The sequence below is a fragment of the Balaenoptera musculus genome, chromosome X (assembly GCF_009873245.2).
Source record: "Balaenoptera musculus isolate JJ_BM4_2016_0621 chromosome X, mBalMus1.pri.v3, whole genome shotgun sequence".
Classification (NCBI taxonomy): Eukaryota; Metazoa; Chordata; class Mammalia; order Artiodactyla; family Balaenopteridae; genus Balaenoptera; species Balaenoptera musculus.
Window position 1 is genome coordinate 16,508,240 of NC_045806.1, and position 15,915 is coordinate 16,524,154.

Below are 15,915 nucleotides of genomic sequence, written 5' to 3' on the forward strand. Positions count from 1 at the left end.
CACAGCTCTAGCGCACTGCCAGTAACAGAGGTTCAACGCATGCTCAGTGAGTAAATCAACTGTCCTGAGAATTATATAACAACTGTGAACGGGCCAGTGGCAGTGCGGGTTTGCTCCCAGTTTTCCACGTTCACCTAGCAACTGTCCCAGTTCTCTTCCCATTCAGTCACAAATTTCTAAGGGCCTTGAGAAAAGACATCATCACATCTCCACTCCCTTAGACCTAAACAGCCAAAGTGCACAACTTACCAAGACATTTTTCTCTTTCTTCTCGTCTTTCTTTAGCTAGTCGTTGTCTCTCATCAGATTTTAAAAATCCATCCATGCCTACAAGAGAGAAAACACAATGAAAGACTTCACTCTCCCCGTCCGCTGAGTGCCAGGGACCCCCTTGGCCTGCACCCTGGGTCTGGCCACATGCACACATCATCCAACAGCAGTGCTCCGTACCCCACACACGGCCCGATCCTGAGAGTCGAGGGGCAGTAGCCACGGCTGCCACGCTCCCCCACCAAGCTGGGTTGGTAGTGGCCCAATGCCAGCCCCAGAGAACCAACCCTTTCCCTAGTCCTCCGTCCCCAGGCCTGGCCTCACAGGGGTCAGAAAGTGCAAGAAGTGACAGGTCTGGCAATGTGCAGAAAAGCCCACTGGGCCTCCCCCCGTCCGGCTCCCAGGGGAAGGCAGAAGCACAAAAGTAGACACGATTATTACACAGACAGTGAACATGTGACTTTCTGGAAGGAGCCAACTGCTGAGGGACATGTATGAGCTCCTCGGGTGAACACTGAGAAAATACAACACTCAAGTTTGATTTCGTTTCCGCTAAGTTTGCTCCCATGTCAATCTTAGCATTTTAGAATCACAAAGAAGGAATATAACGTACTCCTGTTTACAGTAAGTCCCCTACATACGAACGAGTTCTGTTCTGAGAGCACGTTCATAAGTCCAATTTGTTCATAAGTCCAACAAAGTTAGCCTAGGTACCCAACTAACACAATCGGCTATATAGTACTGTACTGTAATAGGTTTATAATACTTTTCATGCAAATAATACATAAAAAACAAATACAAAAAATAAAGAAAACATTTTTAATCTTACAGTACAGTACCTTGAAAAGTACAGTAGTGCAGTACAACAGCTGGCATACAGGGGCTAGCATCAAGTGGAGAGGCAGGAAGAGTTACTGACTGGAGGAGGGAGAGGAGGTGGGAGGTGGTACAGCTGAAGGATCATCAGTAATAGGAGATGGAGGGCAAGCTGCAATGTCACTCACACCTGATGTTGATGGAATGCATGTTCACAACTTTGAAAGTTCGCAACTTGAAGGTTCGTATGTAGGGGACTTACTGTACTTGTTACTTAAATATCCACAACAAATAAAATGGAACAAATGGCAATTCCCCCCAAGTCTGAGAAACATTCCAGGAGCTCCGCATCTCCACCCATCTTCTACAGGGCCCTAAAGTGCTTTCTGAATCAAAGATTAAATGATCTTCATGGCTGTTTTAGGACTAAAAATAATTTATTGCACTTGGTCACAACTGGTCATTCATGAGTATTACTTACATAATGGTCAAGGACCACATTCTGGAGAAATCGGCTTTAGTGTTACTACAACTGGATTCACCTTCCCAGCGCCTGGGCCCTCCTCCGTGGTAGTGTCACAGCTGACTTCATAGTGTGCCTCGCTGCCACAGTGAGCTGTGCCCCTTTTAGGGATGTTCCTGCCACTGCCCAGGAGAGGGACGTGGAGGCTTGGACCGCAGTGCAGGCAGCAGGAATGCAGATAAGGATGGACGTGATAAACAATGGTTTGTCACGATTCCCCACGAGCATCTAATCTTGCAGCCTGGATTATGCAGCAGGTATATTAAAGCTCAAGAGAGAAGTCCTAGAAAATAAACCTGACTACAAGTGCCACTCCCCATGTTTGTTTTTAGTCAACTCTTTTTTTTCTTTTTTGTTTAAACTGAAGTATAGTTAATTTACAATGTTGTATTAGTTTCAGGTGTACAGCAAAGTGATTCACATATATATATATATATTCTGTTCCATATTCTTTTCCATTATAGTTATTACAAGATACTGAATATAGTTCCCTGTGCTATACAGTAGGTCCTTGTTGTTTATCTATTTTATGTATAGTAGTGTGTATCTGTTAATCCCAAACTCCTAATTTATCCCTCCCCCCATCCCTTTTGGTTATCATAAGTTTGTTTTCTATGTCTGTGAGTCTATTTCTGTTTTGTAAATAAGTTTATTTGGGTTTTGTCAACTCTTAATCATTACAACGCTACATGAAAAGCATCGAGAATTTAAAGGCCCAATTTCTCAACTCATCACTGCTGGCTCCCCCAATCTGACCCCTTTTCCCTACATCCCTTGCACCTTTTTAAACCCCACTCACCTTGAAGACCCCACAGTTTCTGGCTGGCAGAACCCTAACTTCATTCTGCTTGGCTGCAGAGCGCTCTCAGTCTCCCTGCAGGGAGGGAGGGGCTCCCGAACCAAGGGCGGGTCTGCATCTCTGGGTCGCCAGCTTGGGCCACACCCCACCCCCACAGGCCTCAAGGTGCACACACAAAGCTCAAAGGCAGCCATGTGGTCAGCAGAACGGGAGCAGGGAGACAAAACCAGGTTTCTCTTCAATGATCCTCCAAACATTTTCAAGCTCTAGTCTCTACCTTAAGCGTTTGATTAATAAGGATTTGTTCTGTGTGAAAAGCTACAAAGAGAAGCCTAGGCCACCTGGACACATGCTGGCATCAGCACCCACATCAACTCCTCGGCTCCAGCGTGACCTGTCAGCCTCTAGATCTAAGATACTGCCCGAGAACCACTGCAAGTGTTGTTCAAACAGAAGAAAGAAAGAAAAACAGGGAAAAGGGCCAAGCACATTTGAAACTGGCCATGTTGCCTTGAGGCTTTACTAACAGAAGGCTGTTTGTTCCAGGGACATGCATGATTTTAGGCTGCCCCCTTGTGGGCACTTGTAAGAGTCACATCTTCAAATCATTTCCTTTCCAGAAGATCTTCATTATCAGGCTCCTTAGTCATCACCTGCTTCGTCATAACGGGAGGCTACAATCTACGAACCAAGTCCATTGCTTGAATTTACTCGGCCCAATCACCCCATGATGACGGAGATACTATTATGATCCTCACCTTATAGGTACAGAAAGGGAGGCACAGAGGTTAACTTGTTCAAGGCCACACCATCAGAAAGTGGAGACGCCAGATTCCAACCTGAGAACCTGACTCCAGGACCCACACATACTCTTAATTACTGCTTTCCCATGCGGCTCTCTGGCAAAGGAGGAAACTAACAGCTCTATCTTAGCACCCATGAACGAAACCTTCGTGGCTTTCTGAGACCCAGCATTGTACGCAGGGAACAAGTCCCATCCTTGTCCCAGGAATGTGCATGCAAATTTGGAGAGAAGTGCAAGTCCAACTCATTAGAGAAGTACCAAGTAGGCACTACTGTGAGCCAGGCACTGGCCAGCTGGGCACAGACGTGCTAATTATTTGCTTCCCCTTCAAACTGATGGTTTGGAAATGTCTGGGCGCTGGGTGGGGAAAGGGGGTAACCAGATGACGCTGGGGGCAACAGGGCCAAGCCATTCTTCTTTAGCCCCACTGAGTGGGGTGGAGTGGCCCAAACAGCCCAAGGTGGGCAGCCTGGCGTCTATGCTGTCATATGGCAGCCACAAGCCATGTGTGTCTGTTTAAATTTAAGATAATCAAAATTAAACGCAATTAACAGTTCAGTTCCTCCATCACACTGGGCCCATTTCAAGCACTCACTAGCCACATGAGGCTGGTGGCCACCGTACCGAACAGTCGTGGACCAGGAGCCTCCAGGCTCAGTCTTGTGATTCTCTCCCTTCACACGTAACTGCTCTGGGACACTGATGAATAACGAAACTCTCAGAGTCCAATCAGGGTTGAGTTTTGCTGGGTGAGTAAGGCTGGGGTAAGGCTTCCTTCCCCCACACAGCATCTGCCTCTCCTGATTCAAAGAGAACTATCAAGCAATCATTTCCAGAACATCCATTTGAGGAGAAGCCAAATAATTAACTTACATCTCCAACTTCCATCTTGTGATCCCTGATGACCCTCCAGGGACCCCTGCCAAGAGGCCCTGGGCTCATCCCGAAGGAAGAAGGGGTAGAGCACAAACCAGACAGCCCCTATGTCTTAGAGGGCGTGGACCTGACCTGTGATTACCACTACAGCAACACAGCTAGAGCAATCAAGGTAGACTATGATTAACAGACCCAAGGCAAGCGACCTTAATACACGAATGCTAACAATACCAGGAGACCTCCTCTAAAGACATGGTATAGTCAAGAGTTAATGCTGAATTCGGTTCACAAGGCACTCTTCTTTCTGGATGGCCCGAAATCCTAGCGTTGTACCCAATCGTCCCTTGTCCCTTGTATTACGTGTGCACACATATTGTCTCTCTTTCATTAAACCAGAGACCCATTTTATCCCTGAACCCCATGAGAGCAGACGGAGAAGAGATCAGTGCTTGCCAGGCGTTAGGGAAGAGGGGCAGAAGGGAAGTGGTGGCTACAGAGGGGCATCATGAAGGGGCCCTGCAGTGATGACTGTGCCGGCGTCTGCAACCCTAGCTGTGAGAGTGGACGACAGTGCCGCATGTTAGTACCGCTGGGGGAAACTGGGTAAACGGTACACGGGGTCTCTCTGCAATGACCTCAAAGTAGAAAGTTTAATTCTTAAAAATCTGGCCCAAGTGTAAAGCCCTGGGAGGGACCCAAAGACAAAGGGGGAACAGGGGACATGTTCCCAGAGGTGTCCTACCTACCAGAAGGACAAGGGGAACCCATGTCAGAGCCACCCCTGGCCCAGTCTTGATGTAGAATGCTTCCCAGGGCAACAGCGCTCAGGTAGTGTGCACCCCTGAAACAGAGGCCTTTCCCTGGGCAATTCATCCCTACAGGAAATGAGGCTCAAACAGGGAGAACGAGCAGCCAAACAACTATTTTATGTGAACAGAACAGCATAAAATTTCATACTTCACTGAACTGCTCTTGCTTGGAGTAACTTCCCGTTATCCTTGGGCTGTGGCAACACATTTTTAAAAACTAATTTAAAAATGTATTTTATTAGCTTGGGGTACTCTCCCACTAGAATATTAATGAGCTGATATTAGTCAATTATTCATGGTATGTAATAACCATTATCGAAATACAAAGTTTTTAGGGGAAGCCAGCTGCGTTCAACTTTTAAAAATTGATTGCATTAAATGAATTTTAAAGTAACCTCCCCAATCACAACTCACATCCATGCAACTGCAATGTCCAGACAAAAGAAAGGGAACCGGGAATGAAGAGCTCATCAAATAGGAAGTCCAGTGCCTGCCAGCCCCCTCCTCTGGGGTGCCTGTCCTTCTATGGGCCGGCAGGCAGGGATGCATTCACACCTCCGTGGTGACTCGTTTGTGCTGTGATCATCTGTCTAAGGGCATGGAGACCACTGCTTCTCAACTGTGGCTACACAATGCAATCACCTGGGGAGCTTTAACAATTACAGGTGCCTGTGCCTCCCTCCCAGAGACTGGCCTTGTCGTCTCAGGTGTGGCCAGGGCGCTGGTGCTCTGCAAGCTCCCGTGTGATGCGCATGTGCAGCAGCAGGACTGAGAATGCTCCTCCCACTGGAACGTGGGTCAGAACCACCCAGAAGGCTTGTGAACCCAGACTGCTGGACGGCACCCCCAGAGTGTTTCATGGAGTGGGCCTGGGGCCGGCCACAGAATGTTGTCCAGGGCCCACACCTTGAGAGCCGCTGTTCTAGACTATGCTGATTCTGCAGGGCAAGGCCCTGCCTGTGGCTCCTCTCTGGATATCCAGAGCCCTGCTAAGTGTGGACTCAAAGACTGGGCCCCAAAACATGTCTGCAGAAGGAAAGATCGGCCACCTGCCTGCACCCCACACACACACAGCGTTTGCCATGGTTGTTACTGTCCCACATGCTATTATCTGAGCCTGTTCATCTGCTCCTTGCCCTCGAATCCCCAGCACCTTACACATGGTATTCAAGTGTTTGCTGAATGAATGGCCATGAATATCACATCCCACTGATGGAAACCTCTCCATTTGTAGAGCATTTAACCATGTACCAGAAGTGTCCTTAAAAACAAGGAGGACTTCCCTGGTGGCGCAGTGGTTAAGAACCCGCCTGCCAATGCAGAGGACACGGGTTCGAGTCCTGGTTCGGGAAGATCCCACATGAGGTGGAGTAACTAAGCCCATGAGCCACAACTACTGAGCCTGTGCTCTAGAGCCCGTGAGCCACAACTACTGAGCCTGCAAGCCACAACTACTGAGCCCGCGCGCCTAGAGCCCGTGCTCTGCAACAAGAGAAGCCACCGCAATGAGAAGCCCGTGCACTGCAATGAAGAGTAGCCACTGCTCGCTGCAACTAGAGAAAGCCCGCACACAGCAACGAAGACCCAACGCAGCCAAAAAATAAATAAATAATAAATAAATTTAGTTTTTAAAAAAAACAAGGAACATTTTAAAACATCTTTGTAGACATTATCTTGCTGGATCTGTGCAGGAAATTCAAAGGTAAACAAACGAAGGCAGCTCCCCACACGCCCCACCCCCACTGAAGCTGAAGTGAATCTTTCCTTTAATTTCCATCACTGCTCTGGGGTCCTTCCCTCTCTAGTTCATGGTCCTCAAGCACCGGAAGCTCCACCCTTATAGGCCTTCTCTCAAGGTCCCTCCTTCCAGTCCAATTAGGATATTAGCCTCTCGACGGCAGGGCCCATGAATGTCCCATTTCTTCTTGTAGCCCTCAAAGAGCCTACCACATGGAAAAGAAGAAGTAAAACTGTCACTGTTTGCAGATGACACAATACTATACTTAGAGAATCCTAAAGATGCCACCAGAAAACTACTAGAGCTAATCAATGAATCTGGTAAAGTAGCAGGATACACAATTAATGCACAGAAATCTCTTGCATTCCTATACACTAATGATGAAAAATCTGAAAGAGAAATTATGGAAACACTCCCATTTACCATTGCAACAAAAAGAATAAAATACCTAGGAATAAACCTACCTACGGAGACAAAAGATCTGTATGCAGAAAACTATAAGACAGTGATGAAAGAAATTAAAGATGATATCACCAGATGGAGAGATATACCATGTTCTTGGATTGGAAGAATCAATATTGTGAAAATGACTATACTACCCAAAGCAAGCTACAGATTCAATGCAATTCCTATCAAATTACCAATGGCATTTTTTACGGAGCTAGAACAAATCATCTTAAAATTTGTATGGAGACACAAAAGACTCCAAATAGCCAAAGCAGTCTTGAGGGAAAGAAACGGAGCTGGAGGAATCAGACTCCCTGACTTCAGACTATACTACAAAGCTACAGTAATCAAGACAATATGGTACTGGCACAAAAACAGAAACATAGATCAATGGAACAAGATAGAAAGCCCAGAGATAAACCCACGCACCTATGGTCAACTAATCTATGACAAAGGAGGCAAAGATATACAGTGGAGAAAAGACAGTCTCTTCAATAAGTGGTGCTGGGAAAAATGGACAGCTACATGTAAAAGAATGAAATGAGAACACTCCCTAACACCATACACAAAAATAAACTCAAAATGGATTAGAGACCTAAATGCAAGACCGGACACTATAAAACTCTTAGAGGAAAACATAGGAAGAACACTCTTTGACATAAATCACAGCAAGATCTTTTTTGATCCACCTCCTAGAGTAATGGAAATAAAAACAAAAATAAACAAATGGGACCTAATGAAACTTCAAAGCTTTTGCACAGCAAAGGAAACCATAAACAAGATGAAAAGACAACCCTCAGAATGGGAGAAAATATTTGCAAACAAATCAACGGACAAAGGATTAATCTCCAAAATATATAAACAGCTCATGCAGCTCAATATTAAAGAAACAAACAACCCAATCCAAAAATGGGCAGAAGACCTAAAGAGACATTTCTCCAAAGAAGACATACAGATGGCCAAGAAGCACATGAAAAGCTGCTCAACATCACTAATTATTAGAGAAATGCAAATCAAAACTACAGTGAGGTATCACCTCACACCAGTTAGAATGGGCATCATCAGAACATCTACAAACAACAAATGCTGGAGAGGGTGTAGAGAAAAGGGAACCCTCTTGCACTGTTGGTGGGAATGTAAATTGATACAGCCACTCTGGAGAACAGTATGGAGGTTCCTTAAAGAACTAAAAATAGAATTACCATATGACCCAGCATTCCCACTACTGGGCATATACCCTGAGAAAACCATAATTCAAAAAGACACATGCACCCCAATGTTCATTGCAGCACTATTTACAATAGCCAGGTCATGGAAGCAACCTAAATGCCCATCGACAGACAAACGGATAAAGAAGATGTGGTACATATATACAATGGAATATTACTCAGCCATAAAAAGGAACGAAATTGAGTCATTTGTTGAGACGTGGATGGATCTAGAGACTGTCATACAAAGTGAAGTAAGTCAGAAAGAGAAAAACAAATATTGTATATTAACGCATGTATGTGGAACCTAGAAAAATGGTACAGATGAACCGGTTTGCAGGGCAGAATTTGAGACACAGATGTAGAGAACAAACGTATGGACACCAAGGGGGGAAAACCGTGGTGGGGTGGGGATGGTGGTGTGCTGAATTGGGCGATTGGGATTGACATGTATACACTGATGTGTATAAAATTGATGACTAATAAGAACCTGCAGTATAAAAAAACAAACAAAAAAAAACAACTAATACTAAACTTTCTTTGGGTTATTTGTATGGAAATATGTTAATATAAATGTTTTAGACATTACATGAAATTTCTAAAAATCTTATATGTTCTGGTATAATGTTATAAGTCATAATTCTAGTTATTACTTTAAAATGTATATCTCAGAAATAACTAAATTTCCTTGCCAATTGCATTATTATGGACTTTCATCAAAACTTTAACTGTGGTCAGTTTTAAGTCTTTTGTCATTTACAGACAGTTCTGGGTGTACTCTGATGATTTTGCAAATATGTTCCTATAAAAGGGTTTCATCTTCAAGGAATTCATGGAAAAGACTCTGGCAAGTACATGTTTCTGGTAACTGACTATACTGCTGAACTGAATGAATAAGCATTTTCAGAACTCTAATGGAAAACTGATGAATTCATAAAAGTACTAACAAAAGATCAAGATAAAAAAAATTAATTACATGGGACTGAGTGAACTGATGAGGATGATTATAATTTTTGTGACTTTCTGTTTGAATATAAAAAAAAATCCCACAAGGATTCAGAGGCAAAAAATATACAAATCAATTTTCACTGCAAAGTAAAGGAGCTGTTACAGTGGAGGATTACTGGACTGAATGTCAATATTATGACATAGTATGAGTGTGTTTCGTGTCTGGTAATTGCAATCATTGTTGCTTTTGTTGTGGTCATCCATTTACAATGCTTGGTGTCAGTTTATTTATCTCTTGTAAAAATAAAATACAGTGTGTGTGTGTGAAAAACAGAGCCTAGCACAGTATTCTGTACACATTAAGTACTCAATAAACGTGGAGGTCACGAGCACCTAGTGTGTGCCAGGCCTGAGTGTTAAGACACATATTTGCTTATTTCCCACAATCCTATGACAGCATCAGGTCAAGGACAATCACTCCCACAGCCTCTGTATCACCTGACCCACTATTTAAACTTCAGAAGCCTCGGTTTCCTACACTTCCAAGGGACACAGGACTCTAGCTTGGGGGAATCACCCTCTCGGAACTCATCACTGCGCTGTGAGAATGCCAAGTCCCACAGCGGGTCCCGGGGAACGGCTCCCATCAATCAGGTGCAGCAGAGTTCCAAGCCAACATCAGCATCAAGGGCCAGCCTCGGAGTGCGCACTGTGGCCCTCCAGCTGCCCTCTCAGGAGAGATCTCAGGTGAGGACCACCCAGCCAAGCCCAGGCAGCACACAGATCCCTGAGAGAGAAGGTGGCATTCGAGACCGCTGAGTGTTGGTGTGGTTAGTTACACAGCGATGGAGCCGGAAAACCAGTCCACTGATGAACCACAAGCCAACAAGCAGCACTTTCTGATCTCTCAGCGTGTGGGACCCAGATGACGCCCCAGACTAGTTGGCTCAGTTTCACCTGCTCGCGACCCTGGCCCTCAGCCACCTACACCGAGTCTCAGCCAGAAGCGTTCCAGTGATGGCTTGTGTGCTTCCCGCGGTCACCACACCCCAGAGTGGCTTCCGCCACTGTCCCAACAGCAGCGGGCGACAAGGAGCGACCCCAGCGCCTTGACGGTGACGAGGCCCGACCTGCAGAGGCTGCCCACCAAGGCCAGGAAACATGAGCCAGAGGACAAAGCGGGTAGGGCCCCATGGCGTTCACTCTGACTGAGACAGGAAGGCGACAACAGAGGACCTGTCTGCCCTTCTTTCTGCCGGTGACACGCTCCGAGCCACAGGGAGCCACGTGCCCTCTCTGGACACAGCCCGTGGGTCCGAGCACCCAGCTGTGTTTGGCTGCACAGCCACGGTCAGCTTGACGATGTGGCACCTTTCATTTCCCCCCCTTTCTCCCACGGCTCACCCCCTTCCCTCCCCGCAGCTCGGTGGAGGCGTTCCCCTCAGGAAAGCATCGGTACATGTAGAAATGGAGGGAAACTGAACACGAACGCTCACAGCAGCATTATTCACAGTAGTGACCGCAATGTTCTGGTATTAAACAGTGGCGACAGTTACACCACATGGAGAATGTACTAAAACCCAACCCACTGAAATTTACACTTCAAAATGGTGAATGTTATGCTATGTTATGTGAATTATACTGCAATAAGAAATTTTCAAAAAGAAAAAACCAAAACCACCTCAGGGAGCGTTCAGCAACAGGGTTTAAAATCCATAGCCTTGTTAATCTCATCTGTGGCCTTCTTCCAAGTCTCCCAGGTTACTGGTTTTACTTTTTCCTCTCAAATATTCAGATGATATATCTGGTTCCAAGAAAGCAGCTTTTTAAAAATAAATTTATTTATTTATTTATTATTTTTTTTGGCTGCGTTGGGTCTTCGTTGCTGCGCGCAGGCTTTCTCTAGTTGCGGCGAGCGGGGGCTACTCTTTGTCATGGTGCGCGGGCTTCTCACTGCGGTGGCTTCTCTTGTTGCGGAGCACGGGCTCCAGGCACACGGGCTTCAGTAGTTGTGGCAAGTGGGCTCAGTAGTTGTGGCTCGCGGGCTCTAGAGCTCAGGCTCAGCAGCTGTGGCGCACGGGCTTAGTTGCTCTGCGGCATGTGGGATCTTCCAGGACCAGGGCTCGAACCCGTGTCCCCTGCATTGGCGGGCAGATTCTTTTAACCACTGCACCACCAGGGAAGCCCCAGCAGTTTTAATATAACATAAATACATGTGGTTCATTTGACTATGTAAAAATCATCTATATCCCCATAAAGTGTCTTTGCCACACAATCTCAAGAGCTTTGTTATATTGTGTAAAACTGGGAAGCAAAAATGAATGTTGATGGGCTTCCCTGGTGGCGCAGTGGTTGAGAATCTGCCTGCCAATGCAGGGGACACGGGTTCGAGCCCTGGTCTGGGAAGATCCCACATGCCGCGGAGCAACTGGGCCCGTGAGCCACAATTGCTGAGCCTGCGCGTCTGGAGCCTGTGCTCCGCAACAAGAGAGGCCGCGATGGTGAGAGGCCCGCGCACCGCGATGAAGAGTGGTCCCCACTTGCCGCAACTAGAGAAAGCCCTCGCACAGAAACGAAGACTCAACACAGTCATAAATAAATAAATAAATAAATAAATAAAAGAACGTGAATTTCTAAAAAAAAAAAAAAAATGAATGTTGACAAGTCTGCTGTTTGTGAAAAAAATGGGGGTAGAGGATGAAAACAATTTGTCAATAAATAATAAATGTGTTGTGATAAACTGTTATTGTGATTACATGAAATAATGTATGTGAAGAACTTTCCATTGTAATAAATGCTCATTAAATGTTCACAGCCATTATTTTTAGGAGGGGGGTTATACTTCGAGATTAAAGAAACGGAGACTCAAAAAAGTCAAGTGACCCAGCCACTGTCATATTGAGTGGGCGGATTCTCCTTATCTCTCTGACCCTTAATCCACTGTGATTTCTCCTAGACTCTGCTGTTCTCCTGGGGGAGAGGAGGCAGGATCAGATTCAGATCAACGAAGGGCAGGAAGGTAGAAATTCCAGGCAGGGGTAATGGTATATGCAAAAATATGTTAGAAAATAAGAGGTAAAGCCTGAAATCTCACTGAAGTGCAATCCTACAAGTGGGAACTGAAAATCAAATGACAGAACCTAGAACCTTTTTCATCTTTGCATAAGGGTATATTGTTTTTGTTCAGAAAGCATCACATGTTCCTGCCTCATATTTTTCAATTAAAATCTCAAAACCAATTACAATCCCATAGGGTCACTAAACTTTCCATTTAAATTTCTTTCACTGTGGAGCTAAATCTCAATTCCTAGTAGGTCCTGTTGGCATCCATCTGTACTTCAGGATGACTGCTGTAATGCAGTGAACTGTGATGAAAAGCCACAGCACTAACAGGTCAAGAACATTCTTATCTGGAAACCTGATTTTTCTCCAAAATGAAGTTCAAAACCATTAAAGGCACTCTCTGAGAATATTAATAAATCAATCCTCAATACTGTTAAAACCAGGGCTTAATCATACCAGTGTACGATGCTCAAAAAACCCTAAAAAGTAAGTTTAATGCATGATTGGCACTTTCAAAATCCCAAATCACGGAATTTCGAGTGGAAGAGCTCTCAGGGGTCCAATTCAACCCTCTGCCCTCTACTTGCTTCAAGACAGAGAGATGGGTTTGCTTCTTTTCCTCCGCTGGAAACAGAATTATCTTTATCTTCTCAGCTTCCTCCATTCTGCCATCCAACATGGTGGATCAGTTCCTGGGCTATTGTTATACAGATGAAGAATGTAGGCAGAAAGGGTTTCAGGACTGCAAGAAGTGAATCAGCTTTGATACATCGACATTGGAAAGGGGAGCAAAAGCTGCATGAGGGGGCAAATGAGAGAAGGAACTGAGAGATGGGGGACAAGGGAGTCTGGAGCCATGTTAGGCTGCCTCTGGGGAGAATTCTGCCTGGGAGGTGAGCACAGGAAGGGTTTCAGAGACTCTCAGAAGTGGGGGGTGGGGGGTGGGGGGGGGTGTGTGTGTATGCGCGCGTGCGCGAATAGGCAAAGAGCTGTAGGTTAGAATTCAATCCTCTGACACTTTTCTAATCTCCAGTAAAGATCTGAATTGCTTTTGTTCTTTTTTGACTACTGAATTCTATTTCTTTGGCTACCACATGGTGTTCTAGTATTTATTTGGGATATTTATTTCAGAAACAAATACCTAGGCAGGAACTAACCCCAAGATAATTGCAAGGTTACAGAGACCCTTCAGTGGCCATTTATTCCATTTTCTGTCTCTGATAAGAACAGAACTAGGTGGCTTCAACTGCAATTTGTGGTTTGGGAAGATGTCATTTCTCCCAGTAGCTTACCTGAGAATTTTTGGTGGGGGGCCGAGTAGGGAGCATGAATTCAGTGATGCTCAAGCTTTAGCACACATCCAAAGAATTCCCTGGAGGGCTTATTTTAAAAAGGTTGCTGGGTCCCACCCCAAGAGCTTCTGATTCAGTGGGTCTGGGTGGGGCCTGAAAATCTGTATTTCTAATAAGTTCCCACGTGATGCTGACGCTACTCTTCCGGGGACCATCCTTTGAGAACCACTGATCTAATCCATTTCTCACCTACTATAATCTTCTGAGTTGGCTTAAGTTCTCTTTTCATTGGAGAGAAAAAGTCACTATTACCCTATCACCATCAAATTCATTACTTCCAATGTGCCTCTTTCAAAGATGATGTCATAATTTATACTTCTTAAAGAGGCAGGCCTGGAACTAGCATTTATGTTCAAAAGCCATTGACTACTATAGGATAAAGGTGTAGATACCCAGGTATCAAAATACATTTTTTAAAAATGTATACAGATACCAAAAAGTCCTTGAAAAGTGGAGAAATAGGGAACTACATAAGAATATACACAAATCTAAACTGCTATTATGTTTTTATAAAATACGCTAAATTCCTAGAAGTTTCCTTTAAAACAGCTAACTGAATTAAATTTCCCAGAAAAATGTAGATGTGATGAGAGTATTACTAAATGATTTAAATGCTTCCTGAAAGATTTTCTTAAATCACAATTACACAGCTAAGAGAATGGCCAGTTGTTTTTCTTAAAATATTTATTTATTTGGTTGCATCGGGTCTCAGTTGCGGCAGGCGGGCTCCTTAGTTGCGGCTCGAGGGCTCCTTAGTTGTGGCTCACTGGCTCCTTAGTTGTGGCATGCGAACTCTTAGTAGTAGCATGCATGTGGGATCTAGTTCCTGGACCAGGGGTCAAACCCGGGCCCCCTGCATTGGGAGCGCAGTCTTAACCACTGAACCACCAGGGAAGTCCCAGAGAATGGCCAGTTTTTTGTTTTTGTTTTTTAAAGTGCAGAATTGGGTGAAGTCCAAACAATCACGAAGAGTATAGCACTTTGACACTGGGTCAAACAATAATGGATCTCGGATTGCATCCTCCTCGCCCTGGAACCTGGAACCTGGCACATAATCATCACCAATCCACACCAATTTCATAGGGTTACTGGAAGAAGGAAAGCACAACAGCGAAGTCCTATAGCAACTGCTCTAAGTCTCCTCCTCTGTAAGATGGAGAAACAGTAGTGCCTTTCTTACAGTAAGGATGCAATGCAAGCTCACAGGCACTGCTGAACCGTATCTAGCACACAGCAGGAGCACAGCAAATCAAGCTAGTCTAGCCTGCCTGTCCCTAGTTACTGCTCTCCCTCTTCCGCTAATGGGGTCTCCTGCACACAGGCCTGAAAACCAGCCACACTACTTCTCCTAATGTGGGTGATGAGACAGAGTGCATACAATGCTGCCAGGCTAAAACCACGGTGAGTATTCCTTTTCTATAAAAATTACACTAGAAACAGGTATACATGCCATTGATTTCTCATCTTCTGCAAAGGTTATCAGTTACCAACCATTATGTATGTCTACACATGCAGACATGCCCCTTCCGGTAATTCAGTAGAAATGAGATCCTGTCTTTAGTAGGACAAGTAACTTCTTACTAAAACAAGAATACATAGATGACATTTCACAAACACTAATTGTGAAGGCAGCATATGATGACGCTGTTCTTCACCATTTCAACAGTAAATTGCCTAGTTATATTCATATACACGTAATCAGCCAACCCAGGAGCTCCTGCCACAGCAACTCAAACTCCCAGAAGCAAATGAAAGCACACCAAGTTATAAAATTCAACTGCACCCAGTTTGGGGAACTGTACAAATGTTCATGGGCTAGCCTGTTTTCTTCTAAAGGTACCATTTATTAAGCACCTATCTCCTGCCTGGCATTACACTCTCCAAATGTTATTTAATGTTCACAATAATCCTAGGAGGTGAGACGTACCCCCATTTTGCAGATGAAGAAAGTGAGATCCACAGAGGTTAAGACCTCTGTCCAAAGTCACAGCTGCTGCATAGCAGTGCTTGGATTTGAGGCCAGTCTGGCTGACTCCCAAGCTGACAGTCATCAACTCAATACTGAGAGGCAAGGCCACCTGAAGGAAAGAGCACTGACCTAGGGATCTAGGTGCCCAGAAACCGGGAGCTGTTCTTACTGGGATGCACAAAGGAGCGTGGTAAGAAAAGGAGCCCTGCCTGGATTCTGTCAAATCCCTGCTTAGCAGGCACTTGATAGTGTGACCACTGGGGAAGTGTCCAAGCCTCAGTTTTCTCACAGA

At 45.0% G+C, this 15,915-nt stretch overlaps 1 protein-coding gene across 4 annotated transcripts in view; it reads right to left on the reverse strand.

The window, feature by feature from the left end:
• Positions 1 to 15,915, reverse strand: part of MAP7D2 (MAP7 domain containing 2) — a 106,018-nt gene that overhangs the window by 53,531 nt on the left and 36,572 nt on the right. For all 4 annotated transcript variants that reach the window (XM_036841063.1, XM_036841064.1, XM_036841065.1 and 1 more), the window contains exon 2: positions 250 to 327. In XM_036841063.1, the coding sequence (XP_036696958.1) occupies positions 250 to 327 (78 nt within the window). The remainder of the gene's footprint in view (positions 1 to 249; positions 328 to 15,915) is intronic.